Below are 25,458 nucleotides of genomic sequence, written 5' to 3'. Positions count from 1 at the left end.
GAACCCAGTGCTCCGTGGCGGTCACCATAGTTAACCGCTTCCTTCCGGAAGACGGGTCACAAGCACCTTGACTTTTATAACAATGATATTTTTTAAGAGTACAGGTCTCTCCATCCACCCTTTATTTTAAAATAGAATATTTCATAATTTAGGTTTGACTAATGTTTCCTCATGAATAGACTCAGATTATGCATTCCCTTTTGAAATATAGCAAAAGTGAGGTTGTATGCTTCCTAAGGCACCACAACTGTGTCCATTTTTGATGTTCATTTGTGATATTGATTCTGATTATCTACTTAGTGCCTTGTGTGATTTCTCAATTATGTAGTTCTTTCTTTTGTAACTAATAAGCAACGTGCAGACAGACATTTTAAGATCATATAAACATCTTGCTCGCCCCTTAGTGATAATTGCATTAGAGTCCCTTCACCCAAACCCACCTTTCTCTGAGATTTTATTCATTTGAAATACACTTGGATTCATTTATTTGTTTTAGTTTCATTTTATTTGCTTTCAGTTTTAGTCCCCTCACCTATTTCTTATTCTTGTTGATTTTTTTTAACATACAGATGATTAATATATTTCTAAAAGTTAAGGCTCTGAAAGGCATTTACAAAAATGTGTCAGTCTCAACTATAACCCTTCTGCCCGCTTCCCACCTGCCCCTTGTAGGAAACAACATTATAGTTTTCTGATTTATCCTTTCAGTGTTTTCTTTTTGTAGAGATGGGCACAATATTTGTATTTTTATATTTTCCTTTCCTTCTTAAAAGGTAGATAGCATAGGCTATTTTGTACTTTTTTCACTTCACAGTATCTTCTGGAAAACATTTTATATAATATCTTATTGTTTTTGTTAGTGTGCTAAGCGAAATTTAATTGCCAATGAAAATTTTAAGAGTAGCATTATGAGACAGCAAGAAATGACCTTCATTCCAGGTAAAACAGAGGCATCATTTAATTTATTCATTGAGTTCATAGTGCTTAAGAGAGACTCTCGGATTCCTGGTTAGACAGAGCTTGGTACAGCACTTTTTAACCATCTTCTGTTGGGAGGTTACAATGCTTAAAATGAAAACCCAAAACCAAAAAAAAAAAAAAAAAACCAGTCCATGTGTTTACCAAGATGATGTTTCAATTATTCAAATAAAATATTCAGTTTCAACATGTCAACACATGTATGTTCATAAGTTTTCTTTAAAATTATACAATTCATGCTATTTGGATTTATCTTCATTTTTCATTTAAATGCACTGGTTTCTTCATACTTTTGTCATTTCAAATTGCTTGAGTGTAGCTCTGTGAGTCATTACAAATACATAGTATTTCACCCGTGAAGGGCGAGTATAATGTTTTTGCTCTCATAAACCATGTGGGGTGGGGGAGAGGGGAGGGATAGCATTAGAAGATATACCTAATGCTAAATGACGAGTTAATGGGTGCAGCACACCAACATGGCACATGTATACATATGTAACAAACCTGCACGTTATGCACATGTACACTAAAACTTAAAGTATAATAATAATAAAATTTAAAAAAATGTGGTTCAGGTTTTGAAAGCTTTTTTTTTTAAATGAAAGTAAAAGTTTCCTTACAAGCAACCTACTCTGTTTATTTTATTAGGATTCAATGCAAACGAATAATTCATACATATTATCTTTGGGTTCTTGAAGTAAAATTGCATAATCACCTAAATTATTTAGTTTTTCCAGTCCAGAGAATAAAAAGTTATGTTCAATATAAATGTTGGACTTAAAAATTTTAACACCAATTAATACAATATCAAAATTTATCTTAAACCATTATTTCCCAGAGCTAGAACTGACATGGTTTGCATTACTGACTTTTCAGTTGTAGGTGATGTATTGTAGATTCCTTGAATTCCTCTAGCATGTAATGATAGAAAGAACACTGGGCCAAAAATCTAATAGTTTGGATCATAGTCTTGGCTCTGAATGATTTGACCATTTGATCTTGTTGGAAGATCTGAATATTATCTAGTCTAGTTCTTTAATTTATGGATTTCACTATGAGAATTAAACAAAAATGAGAGTGCTGACTCTCATTTAAAATTAAAAAATGGAGGCTTTTGCCAAAAAGGCATTAAAATATGTTGCTAGTAACTACAACCAGTGTTCCATAAAAGAAAGAGTATTTTAACACACACACACACACACACACACACACATGAACTCACTAATACAGAGCAAATAACAGTACAGTACTTCAGGCTGAATAAATATAGTTTTCATGAATCACTAGAGAGTGCGGTGGAAGAAGATAAAATTCTTTTCTTTTTATCCCCATCTTTCCTTCTTGACTTTATTCCCAACAGAAAAGAAAGGCATTTTTAAAGACAGATAATTTATTAACATAATAATACCCTGAACTACTCTAGGAGAGGCAATTGATATAGCCAAAAAATTTTGTTTGTCTTATAGAAACCTCAGTTTGAAGACCCTAACTTCCCTCAGAGACATACACTAGGGACCTCACAAAATGCCTTCAGTGAGGAACTGGAAAACCGGAAGAAGTGCAGAGAAGAAAAGGTCAAGAAGGTCCTGAGGGACAGGATAATTGAGGAAGCAAGAAGTGCAGAGGAAAGTGAATACAGAAAGAGGGAAATTTATGGATGCTGAGGCAGACACTAAGTTGACTGAATCTTGGGTCTGGGCGTAGGTAAATAAACCATTTGGAATAAGTACATTGTATTTGTTTCATACTGAGGTATACTTCTGAGAAATGGATTGCACATGATTCATGTCTAGGATGTTATGGGCATAAATTAAGTAGCACAGCATTTATTTTTTAACGTTTTTCTTCTAGTTGAAAACTTGTGAAGAACTAGCACTTTGTAAAGTTAGAATTTTATGTTTCCACATGTTTTCTCCCCTGCTTCAAATGTCCATCTTTCCTTCTTCATCTAGGTAATTTCTATTTATTTGTCATGATTCATCACAAACAGTAAGTCCTCCAAAATACGTCTTAGCTTCTCTTTAGAAATTTGATGCCCTTCGTCTATGTGGTCACAGCACCTTTGTCATTTTTTAGCTTATTATACTGAATAACACCTGTCTTATTTGTTTGTCACCTACTCATCTATAAAGTTCCTGACACTCAGAACTGTATTTTAACTATCTTTTGCTTCATTTCTTAGTGTTGAGTAAAAAAGTGCTATTCTACATTTACGAGTCTTTATCTTGGATTTCCCCTACCTAGAATTCTATTCTACTTGTCTGCCAGGAAATTTTCAATTATTTTCTTTAACTTTGTGCTAACTTTCTCCATGAAGTCTTTCTTGACCTTTTCTCTCACTGCAGCAGATTTAGTCATTTCATCCTCTCTCTTAATTTTGTATCTATACTAAAAGATAGTTTTCAAAATGATAAAATTATGTCTCATAAAAATATAAAATATTTTATTTAACTCATCAATTAATGAGTAAATTAGTAAGATGTTATAACCACTTCAAATGAGAATTTAACTAATGGAGATTTACGTATCTACTCAACAAATTCATTTGCATTACCATAAACAGGAGCCAATTGCATTACTGTGACAAAGAATATCTGTGTCACCATTACTTTTCTGTAGGTTAACTTCCATCTCTACAGAACTATAGAATATTCTAGTCAAAGACAATGAAAGATGCAGATCCTTATAAAATTAAGACAAACTTCAGCATTCTACTGAAAGAACATCCAATAATTTTTTTTTGCCTTATGGAAGTCATTTACTTTTTTTCTTGACACTTATAATAGTCCAATATTAAATTTTCATCCTTTTGAAATTATTTTCATATTTCCCCTATACCTTCCTGCCACATTGTACCCTTCAGAGAGGGACTTGACCATAAACTCTTCTCTGGGCTGCGTAAAGAATCTCTCATTTTCCCCTTCTATTTAGTTGACACCAGCTACAACAAAGAAGGCCAGTTAATTAGCAAGTTAAAAAAAAAGTGTGAGTAACTTTTAGAATCTGTGAGAAAGCACTGGATAAATGAAACTGGAAGAATTAGTTGATAATTCTTGCCTTCTGTTTTTCCAGTGTTTTATTTAATCCCCACGTGCTTTCAGATAGTTTAAGCTCATTTCTTTAGATTGAGAGAGAATGGAGGATCCTGAAAGGACTTGGGAACATGAATGAAGATAATTAGAGGTGATGGTGACAAAAGGAATAGTAAATACAGGAACTCACTTTTAGAGACTCCATCAAAGGACAGGTTCTTCACAAGGCAGTTTTGTTTTACTTTGGTTTAAGGGTGGACCATTATCAACATCCTATAAGAAGAGAGGTTAAGTAACATGTGAAAGACCATACAGAAATTAAGTGGCAGACTAGGGATTAAATCCAGCACAATCAGATTCTCAGTTCCTAAAAACTAAAAAATTAAAAATTAAAAATTCAGCCTGGGAGCAGCTGTAGCACAGGAAAGTTTGCACCAGGATAGGCTATGATGTTTTGGTGTTTGAGTCTGTACTCAGCCAGAAGTTCTTAGTAGATACACAGAGGCTGGATCTGTGAAATATTTCACCAGTCAACTCAGTAAAACTAATCATACAACCCCCAAAATACTCACCCACATGGTAGATGTTGAGTTATAAACAGTTGTCCTCATATTTGGTGAGCTCTATTATTTTCTGTACCAATGGGGATGAGAAAGGGGGTGGGCAGCAACTTTCATAATTTAGAATACCAGATCATTTAAACACACTAATGTGTGTTCTTAAATGTTCTTTTGAAATTATTTGAATATATATGTGGCAGGTATTTCAGAACTCTTTTTTCAATAATAGTATTATATAGTGCTTATTCAGTTCTGGGTACTATTCTAGGTATTTTTATATTGTGAAGTCATTTTATCCTCTAAACAACCTCATGTTTGGTATTATACTATTTTATGGATGAGGAAGTTGAGGCACAAATGTTGAAGCTGGGATTCAAACTCATGTAATCAGTTTCCAAGAACACATGCCCATCACTGTAAAGCTACCTCATGGTGAGACTACACTCAGTAATACCAATTCACAGGTGATGAGAATGCCCTGTTTCCTCCATGAAATTATACTTTTATCCTCACCTTGTAACTCACACTTAGCCTGGAATAAGGTTATTTGTTCTATAGCATATGCAGGTTTTGTTCTTTTTGTACTTTCCCTGGGTAGATAAGAAAACTGGGTTTAGAAGATTCACAGTCAATAGGATTTGAGATGTTAAGATAATGACAGTAAATGGAAGAGAAATTACAAACAGTAAGATCAAATTAGTTTCTTTAGTAAGTACCAATTCAACTAACTGGAAGCAAATATAAGGAAAATGTAGTTAATAGGATAGCATAGCTGTACAACTGAATATTGGTGATTTTAAAGGTGAGCTACACAGTATAAATCATAGAAAGAGGGAGTGAGCTTTAAGAATTTAACAAAATTCTGTATAGCGTCACATCTGGGCTATAATTATTACTTGTGTGACCTTGAGCATACTAATTAGCCACTGTAAGCTTCATTTTCCTCACCTGTAAAATGGAGATACTACCAACTTACCTTAAAGGGACAATTGAAATAATGTTTGTTAAAATGCATAGTATAGGTCTGGCATATGACAAATTAAGTGCTCAATCTGTGCTAGTTAGTGATTATAAATTGCTCCAAGACGTTCTTTACAGAATGTTTTTAGTGGCAGTGTTTCTCAGCTACTAAAAAATATCTTTGAGGATAGAGGATTTTTTACTTTATAGTCATATAGAAATGTGTATGCAGAAATCTTGAAATTGAAGCAACCCTTGAAGTGAGATCCAACTTGACTGTGGTGGAAAAGTAATTCAATAAAGCCAGAATGAGCTGTGATATGGTTCATACAAAGCATTGTTATCTGCTGCTAATCATATGACAGGACACAGTACAGGGCCAGTGGCAAAAGCAGACAAAATTCATATTTAACTTTCCTTTCACATCTCATAAAATTTCCCTTCAATCAATGAAATAAAACATTTATAAGTGCTTTTATTTTTTTAAAAAATACTTCAAATTCTACCAAATAATTCAGAAAAAATACCTGCTTTTATTTTACGAGTGTTTTTTATTGTCCATGACAATACAGAAATAAATTCCGCAAGTAAGTTTACTCTTTGTTTTCTGTCATTTTTAGGCCTAATATAATTCATGATTGGGGATAAATTATCCATTCAATGCTTGATTTAATCCAAAAGCTGAATTTTCAGCTGAATAGTTGGCATGCAAAATAATTGGGGCTACAGCATTTCTAAGCTGATTTCTTTAGTAATTTTAGTGATTCATGTGGATCTTTGGTATTTTGAGACATGGATTTAGTTTAGGATCTATTTTTAAGATTTTATTTAAGCTTCCTGTTTTTGGAGTGTGTTTTCCTTATAGCACAATTATGTTCTTATTTTAGTTCCCACTGGACAAATTTAAAGTGATGGTTAGTCTTTCCAAGGAAGTATAAATATATATGTAATTGCATTCTGAGGAAATATTTTCTAAGTAGAAGAATTTGGTACTTATTGCTTTCAGGTTTGTGAGGGTCCTGGGCCAATATTGTGGCTATTGCTACTTTTTGTTGTTGTTTTCAAACTAGATTGACTGTGAAGTTCAAAGAAGTAAAAGTAAAGCTTTGATGGAAATTGCATAGTATAATTCTATACTGTTTTATACAGCATTTAAATTATTGCAGTTCATAGAAAAAGATGAAAAATTTCAGAATTTGCTTTGTGAAATAATCTTAAAAACCAAATACGATAAAAATGGGAAAACAAAAATTTTCATAAATATAGCTAGATCATAGACCAAAATTTTCATAAATATAAATCCAAAAAAGGAAGAGAATGCCACAATGTTAGAACTAAAAGCCATTTGAGAGAAAATTACATTCAACTTCAACTTCCAAGTAGCAAATGAGACAAGTGTGGCTCAGTGAAATTAAGTGGCTGGTGGAAAATGATGCAGTCAGTTAACCAACATGATGCATCATCATGAAGAATTAAAAAATTAGCCAGGCGCGGTGGCTTGAGTCTGTGATCCTAGTACTTTGGAAGGTCGAGTTGGGCAGATCACTGGAGCTCAGGAGTTCAAGACGAGCCTGGCCACCATGGTGAACCCTGTCTCTAAAAATTAGCTGAGTGTGGTGGTGGGCGCCTGTAGTCCCAACTACTAGGGAGGCCGAGGCAGGAGAATCGCTTGAACCCAGGAGGTGGAGGAGCCGAGATCGTACCACTGTACTCTGGCCTGGGTGATAGAGCAAGACTCTGTCTCAAAAAATAAAAGAATTAAAAAATTAAATATAATATTATAGAAAATTAATTGCATAAGAAATAATTTTATTACAAAGTCAGCTAAAAAAACCCAGCAAACCACTTAAGAAAGCGAGTGATTCTTAAAATGTGGAAAATCGCTGTACTGTATTGCTGCAAATTATCCAGGACTTTAGATCTTGTCCTTTAATTCTCAATTCGTTTCACCACTATGATGTGCAGCCAGATTTTAGTTATTCAGTCAAACTAGGTGTTCTTTGGCCAGTTATTTAACCAAATTGCTACTTATTTTGTTAACCAGTGTTGACCTGATGAATTACATAGGCAGTCTCAACATATTTTTAAACGAGAGATCTTGAAATAAATGATTAATCTGTATGGATTAAAAAACAAAAGATATCATTATTTTATAACATTTTACAAATTATTGGAGGTTGATATATGTCATATTCCTCAAGCAGTTTGCATAAGATGACAAAAACAATCTCAAAAATTCTATAAAATAGTTGGCTAAGTTTTGAATGAAATTGAATTTTGATGTCATTTTAGACATTACCAAAACTAGAGAATTGTCAAAATGTGAACATAAATATTTGGAGCTTTTAATCTAGGAAGGCTGATATATTTCAAATTTAGAAACATTACACTATTTCTTACAGTTTAAAAAAGCTGGACAATGACACATCCCTCTTCTTCAGCAATTCAATTATCAGAAAAATGTGAACCAATTGGGAAAAAAGCACTAATTGAAACAATAAAGATATAATTGTAGGAAAATGAATCACACATGACACACAATATATTTAACATTATTCCATCTAATATTTTGGCTAGCTTTCCACAAATGCAGCAATTTAGAGTGTAATTTGAAGATTTGGCCAATTTGGCATATCTCAATCAATTCACAAGGAAATTGAAATATCAGTTTTTGTAACTTAGGGGCAAGTCTTTCAAGCCCTTCCCCGATTGATTCAAATAAAAAATCTTTCCACCACACACGTATGTGAATGTTTTGAAATCCTCTTATTGTCCTTTCTGTACTCATATTTCAGCAGCATTCAAAGTATAACAGCTGGCTGATCATGAGGTTTTTTTTTTCCCTATAGCCATTGGCTGCTATATTTTTCTTTATGTTCTTAATGGCTGTGGATAGCTGCTAGGCTAGCATCTGCTTGAAACACAACTACAGTGAGAAATTCACAACCACAACTCAAGCCTCTGGGTCTTTGTAACTTACAAAATAGCTGGGGCTCAAATTGTTATATGAATCTGAAAAATGAATATCTGTTCACCAGGGAAAGTAGAAGAGAAAGCAGGGAGAGGATATGGAAAACAAATGAGAGTTTAGCAGTCTGTTCATTTTACGTTACTGACAGAAAATCTTTTTGAAACAGCATAAATATAACATGAATATGGTTGTTTCCGGAGTTTCCAAACTCAGGTAAATTCTCTAGAGAACACGTTGAGCAATTATATTCAATTTCAGGATGTGCTGAAAGTTCTCATTACTTATAGGCTTCTCTGAACAGCAGACCCTTAATACTGATTAAAAATTAGTTACATTTACCATAGTTATATAAATTTGCTTTCATGTACAAATCTGCATATATGATTTTTTTTTACATTTCTGTACTACGTAGTACAAAGGATATAAAATCTTGGCTTATGATTTTTGCTGTAAATTAATGATATTTGATATTTTATTGGTATTATAGTAATGGATATAATATGCATTTATATGAATAAACTATATCTTTCTGAAGATTTCTGAAACATAGCAGTTTTATTGTTACTTTGGGGAAATATAAATAATAAGGCTGGCTATAAAATTTTAGCTATTTGAAGTTTTTGATTTTAATTTCTGTGGGCTTGAGCATGTGTCTCTTGTCATGACTAAGTTATATTGCCTGCATTTGCACTAATAATCATTTACTTAAGAATAAGGAATAAAGGTCTGTAGAAAGGTTTAAGCATCACTGAATCCTATTTTATTTGATCAACTTCCATGTGTGATATTTTGGATCACTAAGGTCAGTGGTCAGGAGTTATGTAAGAAAAATGTAAGGAATTAAATTTTCATTTGGTTAATAGTATCTGTAATTCAAATTATTTATATGCAGTAAATTGTAGCTCTAAGATATTAAAAGATCCGAGTTAGACCCAGAAGATAACCTGAATAACATTTGGCCAATTAGTAAAATCTATTTCTTATGACTGAATACACAGTGCTATAAACTAAATATTTGTCTCCCACCCCCAAATTTCTATATGGAAATTCTAACCCTAAATATGACGGTTTAGAAGGAGGGCTTTTGGGAGGTGATTAGATTATGATGGTAAAGCCCTAATAAATGGGATTAGTTCCCTTATTAAAAAGACCTCAAGGCTGAGTGCTGTGGTTCAAGCCTGTAATCCTAGCACTTTGGGTGGCTGAGGTGGGCATACTGCTTAAGCTCAGGAGTTTGATACCAGCCTGGGCAACATGGCAATACTGTGTCTCTACAAAAAATACAAAAATTAGTTGGGTGTGGTGGTACTTGGCTTGTAGTCCCAGCTACTTGAGGGGTCGAGGCAGGAGAAACCCAGGAAGTCAAGGCTACAGTGAGCCAAGGTTGTGCCACTGCACTCTAGCCTGGGTGACAAAGTGACAAAGTGAGACCCTGTCTAAATAAATAAATAAATAAATAAAAGACCCAAGAGAGGTCTCTTGCCCTTTTGCTGCCATGTGAGGACTGTGAGGACACAGGGAAAAGACAACTGTCTATGAGCCAGGCGCTTACCAGACAGCAAACCTATCAGTGCCTTGTTCTTGGACTTTACAGCCTTCAGAACTGTAAGAAATAAATGTCTGTGGTTTAAGCCTCCTGTGTATGGTACTTTTGTTATAGCAGCTCAAACAGACGAAGACACATAGATATGTATATTTGTTCATATATACTTGTACATTTAGATACATATATCAATTATATAATATGGGAGTCATATTTCTGAAGTTTCTAGATAGGGTGAATAGAAACCAAACATCCAGATAATTAATGGACATTCCCAAAATAGCAAATATCAAAACAATATATTGAAAAGTAAAATAAATAATTTTATAAAATAATCTTGTAATCAAGAAATAGAAAAATGGAGAAAGACAAAACATTAGAAAAAGATTGATAAAAGTGCTTACACAAAATTTAAAAAAAATCTGCAAAGAAAAATAAGAATGACGTCTAAAGGCAACTGGCAAAGGTCCATATTCTTTAATATATAAGAAGCTCTTATCTTTCAATAAAAAAGAAGACATGCATAGCTATTTCATTAAAAAATGCAACTATTTTACTAACATAAAAAGATGCTAAGTAAGGCTCACTTGTAATTAAATATTTGCAAATTAAAGCAATAAAATCCATTTGTCATTTTTTTTTTTTAATGAGCTTAGTAATACCCACATTTGGCAAGAAGATCTGGTATGTTAGGCATACTTCTGCTAACTTTTTGAAGGGCTATTTTGCAATAACTGTGCAATAAAAAAAGTCACATGATTTTTGACCCAGGTGCTGCATGGTTAGAAATTTACCCCAATTGATATATTTGAAACCATATGTCAAGATATACATACACATACACATATACACACATTCACACACATATTTCTGCAGCATTGTCTATAATAACAAAAATATTGGAAACTACATAAATGTCAACACTACATAAATATTGGTAATCTATGTATATATAATATCATGGATTCACACAAAAAGATGAAGCAAATATATTTGTGCTGATTTGGAAATATCTTCATGGTATATTGTTGGGAGGAAAAAGAACAAAGTTCAAGACCATGTAAGAACCATGTTCCAATTTGTGCAACTAAAATAATCACCAAGATGTGCTGTGTATACTATATGCTAAGACTTACACTAACTACTTTACAAATTTCAACTTTAAAGCAATCCCCTCCATTCTTCCTATATTGAGGATCTGAAGGGATTTCTAATTTTCCCAAAATTACGCAAGTGACTAACTTGAATTTATGTCTCAGTATACAATTGTTAAGTTTGTTAGGGGCAAATGCTCAAGTATGTCCCTGTAATTTAATATTATAAATTGTGGCTACTGAAAGATCATGGTATAACCTCCATAGAGAATGTCATGTAAAAATGAGTTCATTCTATGTTTCTTACCATTTTTTATTTACATATCTATATAGTTTATTTTAACAAGTACACATATTTGTGTCTTTTCTTTTTAAAGAAATGATAGTCAATTATTATATATTTTTTAAAAATTTGACTTGTAAGAATTAGCTTAGGGTCTTCTAACAGTCACATAGAGCAAAGTGCTAGGGGCTGGAGGGTGATGGATGTGGGAGGGGGATTATTAAGATGATTTTAGCTGCATTCACATGGCAAAGCAGTCATCTCTCAGGGGAGCTACCTGAGTTCTTTACCTTTGATACCAGATATATATTTTTACTCTTCTTGAGATGATGCAGTTCATGTAGAGCATCAACTAAGGCTCAAGGGCTTTGCACCAAAGTGCTCCATCAGCTCAGCAACACTTACTAACACTTCTTAAATTGAAAGGGCAATTGTTCCTTGCCTTTTCTTTCTTTTCCACTTTATGCATAATTCATACAAGATTATTTATCTATTTATCATGCTACTCTATATTCTAACTGAAGATTAGAAATGAGAAAATAGAACTTTTTTGGCCACAGATTCAGGAAGAATCTTTTGCTTTTAAACATAATCAATTAAATTTTTTCTTGAAATGAGGCTCATAATTTTGAAATCTGAAACAGTCTTGTTATGAAAATTGTACAATCATGGTGAATAATAGTGAAATATAAATGTGTAGCCTTACAAGTGAATTTGTAATGTTGCAGGAATCAGAAGGACCAGAGAGACCAATGGGTGAAACAGGAGGATTTTATTTAAGTGGCCACTGGCCCAGCAGATTCACATCCAAAAGCTGAGCCCTGAACAAAGACAGGGCTTGACTTTTATACATACTCCTGAAAGGGGCTGGCTAGTTTGATTGTGGTGGAGGGAGTCTAATGGCGTGAAACTCATGGTGCAGGCAAGTGGGCTTACAGAAGCAGAACAAACATAGTTAATCAAACAGTGACAGGGTTAAGCTTGTGACCTTGTAGCTGCATTGAAAGAAAAACAGGAACTTACAAAAGTTGGGAAATTGAGAAACAGTAATGGGATGAAGAGCTAGCAAAGGAATTTGTTTTCTTGTCCTTGCTCTGAGGGGGGTGTTGGGAGGTCTCTGGGGCTCATTCCTGTGGACTCTGGCTTCCTAGATAGTGTTATCACATCTCGGCCAGGGCCCTGCCTATTGCTGGCCTTGGAGTGAGTCAGCCAAGTACAGGAAAACTTGTTTTTCTCTTTTAACTTCTGCTTCAGTAACAAAGAGTGGAGAACAACATATTTTTTAATACTCAGAACTTAAATTTTTACAATAATTTTAAAAATACTATATATAATTGGATGACATAGATTACAGATAGGCTAAACTATGATAACAAAGAGGTCCCAAAATGAAAAGGCTCAAACCAGAAAGCACATTATTCCTTTTAGCAGTCAGTGGGCATGTGGGTTCTACTTCTTGAGGTAAGCCAAGGTTTCAGGCTGACTTGGTTGCTCTTGCATAATGAGGGTTTCAATGTTACTGCACCATTTACAACTGGAGAGAAAAGGAGAGGGGAAGGGAAGGGAAAGTGATCTTTCTTTAAGGCAAGTGCAAGATGCGGGAAGCGTGCATTTCTCTCTGGCACAGTTCACTGGTAAGAAATAGGATTCATGGCTAGCCATACCTCTGAGAGAAGCCAGGTAATATAATCTGGGTGGCTATGTGCATTGTTGAAATGTTATTACAAAAGAAAAAAAGAGGGCCAGGCACAGTGTCGCACTCCTGTAATCCCAGCACTTTGGGAGGCCGAGGCTGGTGGATCACCTGGGGTCGGGCGTTCGAGAACAGCCTGACCAAGATGGAGAAACCCCATCTCTACTAAAAATACAAAATTATCCAGGTGTGGTGTCGCATGTCTGTAATCCCAGCTACTTGAGAGGCTGAGGCAGGAGAATTGCTTGAACCCAGGAGGTGGAGGTTGCGGTGAGCCGAGATCATGTCATTGCACTCCAGCCTGGGCAATAAGAGTGAAACTCCATCTCAAAAAAAAAAAAAAAAAAAAAAAGAAAGAAAGAAAGAAAAGAAAAAAGAGAAGTATAGATTTTTTGGGGGCAGGAACAAACAGTTTGTCTCATTTGCCCTTAATTATTTCACAATTTTAAAATTTATCTTATAGTTGCATACAAATACTAAAGGATGGAGATTAATAAAGCATAACCTGAAGCTGCTATAATATGAATTAAGATGCGTTTTTAGCTGCAAGCATTTAATTTACATTTAAATATACTAGGATTTAGAGTGTTAAGTAACTGAAACTAAAAAGTCCGGTCAATAGTTTTAATCCAAGTCACCTATAAGTTACATTACTACTCTTCATTATAAGAATTGTACAACTGAAAATTCATACTGTTATAAAAATGCCAGGGTTTTGGTCTAGGTCCTGCAGCTCACTACCCTGAAAGCCAATCACTGAGACAATGAGAATTTCCAGGGAAGAAGGCTTTATTTGGGTGCTACAGCTGAGGAGAACGGGAGATGAGCCTTAAATTAGTCACCTCAACCAACTAAAACTAATGGTTTGTATAGCAGGGAAGAAATGTAACTATGTGTGGGAAAACAGGAATTAGGGAGGGGTAAAGAAGAGGAGTTGGTCAACAGGAAGCAGGTGGTCACTTATGTGATCATGACAGGTGAGGAGTCTTTCATCTTATTGTCCAGATGTGGTGATCTGGTAAGTTTCCTTTCCTTGATACTGTCTGGGAGGCCTGATGGGTGGTTTCCTGAGAAAGGAACCCAGATAAGACAAATGTAACTTTGTCAAGTTTTAAGATGGGAGCCTCAATTTTTATGTTTATTCAAAAGAAACCATAAACAGCAGTTCTATGAGTAATTAGGCTGGTTCCATACCATATTTTTATTTATATTTAGTTATTTATTTAATTTTTTATTTCCATAGATTTTTGGTGAACAGGTGCATACTGTATTTTTATTTTATTTATTTATTTATTTATTTATTTATTTATTTATTTTTTGAGAAAAGCCGGCATAAAGCACTTTTATTGCAATAATAAAACTTGAGACTCATATATGGTGCTGGGGGAAGGGAGCAGCAATGATTCCTCTCACCAAATCACTACACAGGACAGCAAAGGGGTGAGAAGGGGCTGAGGGAGGAAAAGCCAGGAAACTCTGAGATCAGCAGAGGGAGCCAAGCATCAAAAAACAGGAGATGCTGAAGCTGCAATGACCAGCATCATTTTCTTAAGAGAACATTCAAGGATTTGTCATGATGGCTGGGCTTTCACTGGGTGTTAAGTCTACAAACAGCACCTTCAATTGAAACTGTCAATTAAAGTTCTTAAGATTTAGGAAGTGGTGGAGCTTGGAAAGTTATGAGATTACAAAATTCCTGAAAGTCCGTTAGAAAAACCACAGGATGAAAAAAAATATATAAGTCAGTCCACAAAGAAGGCTTCAGAGGTCCCTGCTGGACCAGGGACAGATACCTGTAGTGTCCAGCATCGCAGTGAACATGACCTGCTTTCAAAGGCAGAGAGTTTAAGGGGAGGGTGGGGTGGGAATGGTGGAGGCAAAGCCTCTCCCCATCCCCACCTCAGTTTTAGGTAGGGCTTTTAATTTAACCCAAGGACATCTCCCAACTTGGAGAATAATTCAGTCCTCAACAGTGCCTCAAATCTGCTATGGATTTGCAGCGCAGCAGCAAGAATGTTTAATATATAATAGATAAAAATTTCATCCAAAAAATTAAAATAAAATATTCTTGCAACCCCCTCAACACCAATTCCTATCCTAACGTTAACTTATCACTTGTGCTGTTAACACTTGACCATGTACTTAATTGGAAACCTATATTCAAAAGACTGAAACTGAATCTTCACCCCAAAATGAAAAAGTAAAATGAATAACTTGACGTTTATGGCATATAGTTTAGGTAAACACACATACCAGGAGAAAGGGGAAGAGGAAACAGAGGTGTCGGAAGCAAAGCGGAGTGACAGAACACATTCAGTCGGGGCAGATGTCTATACAAAGTGGAGTGGAACATCAGGAAAAGCTCCATATGGATTCATGTGCACACGTCTGGAGGCACCAGATCCCTCCATGGCAGATTCAAGAACAGGGAGCTAAGGGAGGAGGCCATTCCTGTCATTCCAGTTTTAGAAGCGCCACATCGAAGACGAGAGTGGCATGTGGTGGGATGATGCCTGGGTGCCCAGTGGCACCATAGGCATAATCTGGAGATATAGTCAGTTTGGCTCTCTGACCCACACTCATCTGGGCAACCTCTTCTTCCCAGCCTCGGATCACCTCCTGCTTGCCTAGCATAAACTTAAAGGGCTTGTTTCTGTCCCGGGAGGAATCAAATTTCTTTCTATCTTCAAGCATCCCGGTGTAGTGCATCACGCAGGTCTGGCTGCGCTTCGGGAAGGTGCGCCAGTCTCCTGGGGAGATGGTTTCCACGTGCACTCCCATGGCGGCAGCCGACGCCTAGCGGGCGGGCAGTTCGACTGGCGGCGTGGACCGACAGCGACCTGGCGGCGGTTCCACGGCTCTGCCTAGTCCCTCAGCGCGTCGCCTGCCCATACTGTATTTTTAAAATCTACAAATTCTATATTAGTGCCTTCTGGGCAAGTGTGTTGAATGAGTCACTTAAAAATCTCTAAATAGGTTTTTTTTTTTTCCTGTACTGGAAGTGTTACCATTTCCTTGTTAACTTTGTGTTTAGTCTCTCATTACCTGTGGCGGCTACGTTCCAAGATCCCCAGTGGGTGCCTGAAACCACAGAACCACAGATAGTGCAGAACCCTATATATACTATATTTTTTCCTGTACATATATACTATATTTTTTCCTGTACATATATACCTACGATAAAATTTAATTTATAAATTAGGCACAGCAAGAGACTAAAAACGATGACTAATAATAAAATAGAACAGTTATAACAATATAAAAGCATCATTACTCTTGCACTTTGAGGCCATTATGAAGTAAAATAAGGGGTTCATATTAAACACAAGCTCTGAGGTACCTTACAGTTGATCTGATAACCAAGACAGCTACTGAGTGACTAACAGACAGGGAGGGTATACAGTGTGGAGATGGTGGACAATGGGATAATTCACGTCTCAGTCAGGTGAAAGCGGAACGGGATGGCTCGAGATTTCTTCACACTACTCAGAATGGTGTGCAATTTAAAACTTATGAATTGTTTATTTCTGAAGTTTTCAATTTAATATTTGCAGACCACTATTGACCATGGGTAACTGAAACTGCAGAAAGCAAAACTGCGGATAAGGGATACTATTGTATATATCTGGAGTTTGATTTAAAGGTCTAAAACAGATCTCTAAAACTTTTGCTCAAATGAATGAACTGTTGTCCAACTAAATAGTATACTACGATTAGTGTAGCCACTATTGTCAGGTTTCTGCCAGAAGTATCAGTGTAGAGAGACATTTTAAAGAAAAAAGGAAGGATGTATACATTTGAGAGTTGTCCAGTACTTTGCATATAAACTCACAGTTATATTTTTCTTTCTGTGTGTTCTATTATATTCATGTTAACTTAAAAAGAAATATGCTTTGAGTCTAGTTTACAAAGAACGATATAGATTCAGTAGTCTAAACTTAATGATTTACATACAGCTTTTTTAGTGATAGAAAACACTAGGTAAGTTAAGAAAGTTTAAGAGAAGCTGCTATTGTTCTTGAAAGCATGTATATTTAACTCTTTCTATGTGAAAAGAATGTTTTTGCATTCTTTGTTGCTGTAGATGTTATGTGTATATACCTTTTATTTTTGTAATTTTTTAAAAACAGTGGAATTATAAATTTCTTATCAACTTGTCTTTAGGTTAAATACATTTAGTGTAGCCTCTGCTTGCCATTAGGGCTAAGAACCTAACTACATTTGAAATAGAACCATAGTCGACCTACGTTGCAAACATTTTTTATTAGAATTCTTCTGATAATACTTCACACATTTCATAGCCATCTATATGCTAGTATTTCCAACAAATTATCAGATGCTATTTCTACATAATCCTTTTCTCAACAAATGACCTGTCATGTTCATAATGGCCTCATTTTTTGGTGGCAGTTTTAATTTTATCTAGCAAAAAATTGAAAGCTAACAAAGAAACTAATTACATAGTTTCACAGTTAATAATATGGTTTCTAGTTTTAAGACTTGTAATGTGCAAATTTATCTAGTTAAATTTTCTAAGAGTCGAGGCTGCTGTTTCTTCTTTTAAAATCATTTACAAACCCTTTTTGAAGGAAAGTAGAAATTTTCATACTGTGGTCTTACAAGGATTGAGTGTTGATTTTACATTGTAGTTATTGATTATTTTGTAAGCATAAACTCATCTACATCACATTTCCATTACACACACAATGTCTCGTTAAGTTTCCTTCTTTGAAGAATTAACTGCTCTCCAAAATGTAATCAGAAGGAAGGCATATCAACTGGGAATTTATTTGGGTTATTTACCAATAACGCCAATAGTACTTATTATCTGAAACCTTGGGATTTTGAACAATATGATTCTTAAGGTATGTTGTTTTTCTGACAGAAAATTCAAGATGTGGAGAGTTATTTTATCTGTATCTAGGGTTATCTTAGCAAAGACACAATTATTAATAATTAAATTGACTAATAATACAAAACTGATATCATTTCATGTGATTTTGTTAACAAATAAATATTTTAAAACCAATATTAAAATGTAGTACTTTAACATTTTTGTCACTTGATACTATCCTTTGACAACTTGAAGAAGAATTTAAGATAGGAAAATAATAAAAGTAGGAAGGAAGAAGAAAAAAGCAGTTTAGTGAGCAAGAGATTGAAATATTAGAAATGTTACACATCATAGGGAAACTGAAAGAACAAGCTAAGAAAAAAGCAGTTGAGGAAAACGAAAAAAATAGGATTGAAACAAATTTGAGGTTTACTAAAGTCTTTAGGTGAGATATCCTATTTTGTCTTAAGTTACAGAGATCTGAATATTCCTACATTTATTTTCTGAGCATATAAGGACTCTGCCATTCATGTGTCCACCTGTAGATGCACAAGGATTTCTGTGTTGACTCCAGGAAGGTCTAAGAACATCTTGTCAACTTGTTATTTTGCTTTTCAAGTCTAATCTGAAAACATACTTTTCATTATTTGATTTCCTTAATTGCTTTCTCTCATAGTTGGTTTGGTGAATTAATGACTTACGTATATTCACCGTGTAGTGGCATTCCACTTACTTACATCATTTATATGATTATATCTTATATTATTTATTTTCTCATTTTATTTCATAAGGCTCTTGAGGTACAGCTTATCAAAAGTATATTTCCAAAACTCATATATATTATATTTTAATGTTAAAGTATTGTTTCCATTAACCTTAATGGTCTTTCAGAGAAACTGACTTTTGAATATACAAAACTATTTTATCATTTTGATTGAAGTAGTTTTAATTCGAGTACTTTGTCACCTGCAATGTACTGAATGCTTGCATGATTGGGCTCAACTGCACACACTCAGTGGATCTATCATAGAGAAAATTGTGGGTTTAGTTTTATCATCCATTATCATTACTACTGGTTGACTTTCAAATTTTAGACTCCGAGAAGGATAGTATTACTCAATGACTCTAGTACATTGATTCAGAAATGAACTTGTTAGTCCTAAAATTTAAGAGACAAGTATTATGCCCTTTAAACGTAAGAGTTTTTAAGTACAGACTGAAATCTCACATGACTTAAACTGTCATTATTATTGTAAATTGTGTACATAATGACAAATTTGGTGCTATGAAATTAAACATTTGTATAAGTAATAAAAGCAATTGAAGTTTGACCTCTGGATTGTGGAGGAAACATGAAAGATATTTTTTTCTCTGTGTTTGAATGATTAATCTGTTTAAAAGAAACAAAAAGAAATGCAGTTTATAAACTGATTTTGAAGAGATAATTTCTTTGAGAATTTTTGTTTCCCTTATAAAAAGCAAGTTGCCATGTAAATGACTATCCTATATCTGGTTCAAAGTGTTGGACAAGGTGTCCCTCTCTTCTCTCTGTCACTATTCCATTGAAGGTGGTATTGAAAGCATAGGTGTATTAGTTCATTTTCACACTGCTGATAAAGACATACCAAAACTGGGAACAAAAAGAGGTTTAATTGGACTTAAAGTTCCACACGGCTGGGAAAGCCTCAGAATTATCATGGGAGGTGAAAGGCACTTCTTACATGGTGGCAGCAAGAGAAAAGTGAGGAAGAAGCAAAAGCAGAAACCCCTGAAAAACCCATCAGATCTCATGAGACTTATTCACTATCACGAGAATAGCACAGGAAAGACCGGGCCACATGATTCAATTACCTCCCCCTAGGTCCCTCCAATAACACGTGGGAATTCTCAGAGATAGAATTCAAACTGAGATTTTGGTAGGGACACAGCCAAACCATATCATTCCCCCCCTGGCCCCTCCAAATATCATGTCCTCACATTTCAAAACCAATCATGCCTTCCCAACAGTCCCCCAAAGTCTTATTTCAGCATTAACCCAAAAGTCCACAGTCCAAATTCTCATCTGATACAAGGCAAGTCCCTTCTGCCTATGAGCCTGTAAAAGCAAGAGCAAGCTAGTTACTTCCTAGATACAATGGGGGTACAGGTATTGGGTAAATACAGCCATTCCAAATGGGAGAAATAGGCCAAAACCAAGGGGTTACAGGGCCTATGCAAGTCCAAAATCCAGCAGGGCAGTCAAATATTAAAGCTCCAAAATAATCTCATTTGACTCCAGGTCTCACATCTAGGTCATGCTGATGCAAAAGGTGGGTTTCCGTGGTCTTGGGCAGCTCTGTCCCTGTGGCTTTGCAGGGTACAGCCTCCCTCCCAGCTACTATTCTGGAGTCTGGAGGACAGTGGTCCTCTTCTCAGAGATCCACTAGGCAGTGCCCCAGTAGGGACTCTCTGTGGGGGCTCTGACCCCGTATTTCCCTTCTGCACTGCCCTAGTAGAGGTTTCCTATGAGGGCACCACCCCTGCAAAAAACTTGCCCGGGCATCCAGGCGTTTCCCTACATCTTCTGAAATCTAGGCAGAGGTTCCCAAACCTCAATTATTGACTTCTGTGCATCCTCAAGCTCAACACCATGTGGAAGCTGCCAAGGATTGGGGGTTCCACCCTCTGAAGCCATGGCCTGAGCTGTATATTGGCATATTTCAGCCATGGCTGGAGTGGCTGGGACACAGAGCATCAAGTCCCTAGGCTGCAAATAGCATGGGACCCTGGGCCTGGACCACAAAACCATTTTTTCTTCTTGAGCCTCTAGATCTGTGATGAGAGGGGCTGCCATGAAGGTCTCTGACATGGCCTAATGACATTTTACCTAGGGTCTTGGGGATTAACATTAGGCTTCTTGCTACTTATGCCAATTTCCGCAGCTGGCTTCAATTTCTCCTCAGAAAATAGCATCGTCAGGCTGCAAATTTTCCAGACTTTTATACTCTGCTTCCCTTATAAAACTGAAAGCCTTTACCAGCACCCAAGTTACCTCTTGAATGCTTTGCATTTTAGAAATTTCTTCTGCCAGATACCCTAAATCATCTTTCTCAAGTCCAAAGTTCCACAAATATCTAGGGCAGGGGCAAAATGCCACCAGTCTTTTGGTAAAACATAACAAGAGTCACCTTTACTCCATTTCCCAAAAAGTTCATCATATCCATTTACGGCCACCTCAGCCTGGACCTTATTGTCCATATCACTATCAGCATTTTGGGCAAAGCCATTTAAGTCTCCAGAAAGTTCCAAACTGTCTCACATTTTCCTGTCTTCTTTTGAGCCCTCCAAACTAGTCCAACCTCTGCCTGTTACCCTGTTACAAAGTCACTTCCACATTTCTAGGTATCTTTTTAGCAATGCTCCACTCTACTGTTGCCAATTTACTGTATTAGTTCATTTTCATGCTGCTGATAAAGACATACCTGAAACTTAGTACAAAAAGAGGTTTAATTTGACTTACAGTTCCACAAGGCTGGGAAGGCCTCAGAATTATGGTGGGAGGTGAAAGGCACTTCTTACATGGCAGTGGTAAGAGAAAAATTAGGAAGAAGCAAAAGTAGAAAGCCCTGATAAGCCCATCAAATCTCATGAGATTTATCCACTATCATGAGAATAGCATGGGAAAGACGGGCCCCCACGATTCAATTACCTCCCCTGGATCTCTCCCACAACATGTGGGAATTCTGGGAGATACAATTCAAGTTGATATTTTAGTGGGAACACAACCAAACCATATCAATAGGAAATGTAACAACCGACATTTTTGATTTTATTGATACAAATTCAAAAGATACTCAGTAACCAAAAATCCTTGCTCTTAAAGAGTTTGCATTTTGGTAGAGAATGATGGACAATAAAAACAATGAATTAGTAAATTAAATCATGGGTTAAATTGTATTATGGGGTGAGTAAGAGAGATGGGGATGTCAGAGCTGTCACGTCTCATTGAGAAGCTGATATTTGAGAAGAGACAAATGAAGGACAGAAATTCAGCTTGCAAATATCTGAAGGAGGAGTATTTTAGGCAGAGAAAACAGCCAGTGCTGTGGTCCTGAGGCAGAAGTATGCCTTGTGGGCCTGAGGAACTAGAGGAGGCCAATGCAGCATGAACAAAAGTAAGAGTCATAGAAGATAAGTTCAGATAATAGGAGCTTTGGTTTTTGTTTTGAGTGAGAAATGACATGTGACTTATATTTTTAAAAGATCCCTTTGGATGCTACTTTGATAATAAATTGAAGGGAAACAAGGATGAAGGGGAGAAGAGCACTTGGGAAGCTATTGCAATAATCCAGGTGAGAGATGGTGGTAGCATGGACCAAGATAATTGATTAGAGGGTGGATGAAGTGAGGAGTGTTAAAAAAGAGAGGAGTCAAGGATGACTCCAAGATTTTTGGCCTAAGCAACTGATATGGTGTGGCTGTGCCACTACCAAAATCTCATCTTGAATTTTAACTCCCACAACTCCCATGTGTTGTGGGAGAGACCCAGAGGGAGGAAATCGAATCACGGGGGTGGGTCTTTTCCATGCTATTCTCACAATAGGGAATATGTCTTACAAGATCTAATGGTTTTAAAAAGGGGAGTTTAACCACACAAGCTTTCTTCTCTTGTCTGCCGTCATGTGAGAAATGCCTTTCATCTTCCACCATGATTGTGAGGCCTCCCCAGCCACATGGAACTGTAAGCCCAATAAACCTCTTTTTTTTTTTTTTTTTTTGTAAATTTTTCAGTCTTCCATATGTCTTTATCAGCAGTGTGAAAAAGGACTAATACAGTAAATTGGCACCAGGAGTATCTGCAGCTTTTCCAGGTGCATTGTTCACCTGGAAAGATACCTGAAAATTTAGAAGCGACTTTGGAACTGGGTAAGAGGCAGAGGTCAGAATAGTTTGGAGGGCTCAAAAGAAGACAGAAAAATGTTGGAAAGTTTGTAACTTCCTAGAGACTTATTGAATAGCTTTAACAAAAATGCTGATAGTGACATGAACAATAAGGCCCAGGCTTAGGTCATATCAGATGGAGATGAGGAACTTGTTGGGAACTGGAGCAAAGGTGACTCTTGTTATGTTTTAGCAAAAAGACTGGTGACATTTTGCTCCTGCCCTAGACATTTGTGGTAACTTGAACTGAGAGAGATGATTTAGGGTATCTGGCAGAAGAAATATCTAAGCAGCAAAGTGTTCAAGAAGTGACTTGGGTGTTCTTAAAGGCATTAGTTTTATAAGGTAAGCAGAGCATAAAAGTTTGAAAAATTTGCAGCCTGACAATGTGATAGAAAAGAAAATCCCATTTTCTGAGGAGAAATTCAAGCCAACTGCAGAAATTTGCACAGGTAACGAGGAGTCCAATGTTAATCACCAAGACTATGGAGATAATGTCTCCAGGAAATGTCAGAGGTCTTCACGGCAGCCCCTCCCATCACAGGCCCAGAGGCCTAGAGGGAAAAAGTGGTTTGCAGTCTGGGCCCAGGGTCCCCATGTTGTGTGCTGCCTAGGGACTTGGTGCCCTGTGTCCCAGTCACTCCAGCCATGGCTGAAAGGGGCCAATGTAGAGGGTGGACCCTGGCTTCAGAGGATGCAAGCCTCAAGCCTTGGCAGCTTCCACATGGTGTTGAGCCTGTGAGTGCACAGAAGTCAAGAATGGGGGTTTGGGAATTTCTGCCTAGATTTCAGAAGATGTAGGAAAACTCCTGGATGTCCAGGCAGAAGTTTGCTGCAGGGGTGGGGCCCTCATGGAGAACCTCTGCTTGGGCAGCACAGAAGGGAAATGTGGGGCTGGAGTCTCCACACAGAGTCCCTACTGGGGCACTGCCTAGTGGAGCTGTGAGAAGAGGGCCACCATACCCCAGACCCCAGGATGGTACAGCTGCTGACAGCTTGCATTGTGCACCTGGAAAACCTGCAGATACTCAATGCCAGCCCTTGAAAGCAGCTGGGAGGGAGGCTGTACTGTGTAAAGCCACAGGGGCAGAGCTGCTTAATACCATGGGAACCCACCTTTTGCATCAGTGTGACCTGGATGTAAGACCTGGAGCCAAAGGAGATCAGTTGGGAAATTTAAGATTTGACTGCCCCACTGGATTTCAGATTTGCATGGGGCTTGTAGCCCCTTTTGTTGTGGCCAATTTCTCCCATTTGGAATGACCATATTTCCCCAATGCCTGTACCCCCATTTTATCTAGGAAGTAACTAACTTGCTTTTGATTTTACAGGCTCATAGGCAGAAGGGACTTGCCTTATCTTGGATGAGAGACTTTGACTGTGACTTTCAAGTTAATGCTGAAGTGAGTTAAGACTTTGGGGGACTATTGGGAAGGCAGGATTGGTTTTGAAATGTGAGGACATGATATTTGGAGGGGCCAGGGATGGAATGTTATGGTTTGGCTGTGTCCCCACCCAAATCTCATCTTGAATTGTAGTTCCCACAATTCCCACATGTTGTGGGAGGGACTCAGTGGGAGGCAATTGAATCATGGGAGCATGTTTTTCCTATGCTATTCTCATGAGAGTAATATGTCTCATGAGATCTGATGATTTTAGAAAGGGGAGTTTCCTCACACAAGATTTCTTCTCTTGTCTGCCATCATGTGAGACAGGCATGATTGTGAGGCCTCCCCAGCCACATGGAACTGTAAGTACAATGAACCTCTTTTTTTTGTAAATTTCCCAGTCTTGAGTATGTCTATATCAGCAGGGTGAAAACAAACTAATACAGTAACCGACAGGATGGAATTGTCATTGCTGAGATGGGAAAGTCTGTGGAAGGCATGGGTTTAGGAGAATGATTAAGAGTTCAGTTTTGGAACCATTAAATTAGAAATGTCTATTATTCCTCTAATTGGCAATGTCAAGAAGGAAACTGAGTTGAAAGAAATTGGGGCTCAGAGGAGCGGTTTGTTTTTGAGGCATAAGTTGGAAGTCATCAGCATATGGATATATTTAAAACCAAGTGAAGGAATGAAATTACCAAGAGGGTAATTATAAACTGAGAAAAAACTCAGTCCAAGGACGGAGATTCTGGGCACTCCAGTGCTAAGCTATGAGACGTTTTTTGGGTAACTAAAGAGCTACAGAGGAGTGTTGACCAATAAGGCAGAGTTTAGGAAGATGTAGCCTGAAATGTAAGTGACTTTCCCAGCAGCACTCTGGTGAGGACCCTAATTTAAACACTGCATGATAGAAGGAGGCAGACATGAGGAGGTCCGATTACTGCCTTTTGGGATTGCAGTTGCTATTTGCAAGCCTATATTTTAAATGAGTTAATGTTTGTAAAGCATTTAGAAAAATGCCTGACATATGCTTCTTTAGTGTTTGTTACATAGGTACATACATTAAATAGTCATTAGTACTCTTGCCCCTTGCCTTTTTTTTTTTTTTTTGAGACAGGGTCTTGCTCTGTCTCCCAGGCTGGAGTGTAGTGGCACGGTCTCCGCTCACTGCAAGCTCCACCTCCCAGGTTCACAGCATTCTC

At 36.8% G+C, this 25,458-nt stretch overlaps 1 protein-coding gene across 1 annotated transcript; it reads right to left on the bottom strand.

Moving 5' to 3' along the window:
* Positions 1 to 13,872: 13,872 nt before the first annotated feature.
* FKBP1C (FKBP prolyl isomerase family member 1C) lies at positions 13,873 to 16,311 on the bottom strand. Its single transcript, XM_055114427.2, is given in 1 exon segment — positions 13,873 to 16,311. A coding segment is annotated over 1 exon segment (438 nt). The 5' UTR covers positions 16,007 to 16,311; the 3' UTR covers positions 13,873 to 15,568.
* Positions 16,312 to 25,458: the final 9,147 nt, after the last annotated feature.

The sequence above is a fragment of the Pan paniscus genome, chromosome 5, assembly GCF_029289425.2.
Source record: "Pan paniscus chromosome 5, NHGRI_mPanPan1-v2.0_pri, whole genome shotgun sequence".
Lineage (NCBI taxonomy): Eukaryota > Metazoa > Chordata > Mammalia > Primates > Hominidae > Pan > Pan paniscus.
Note: the sequence above shows the minus strand (reverse complement) of the source record. Positions and strands in the feature narration are given on the sequence as shown.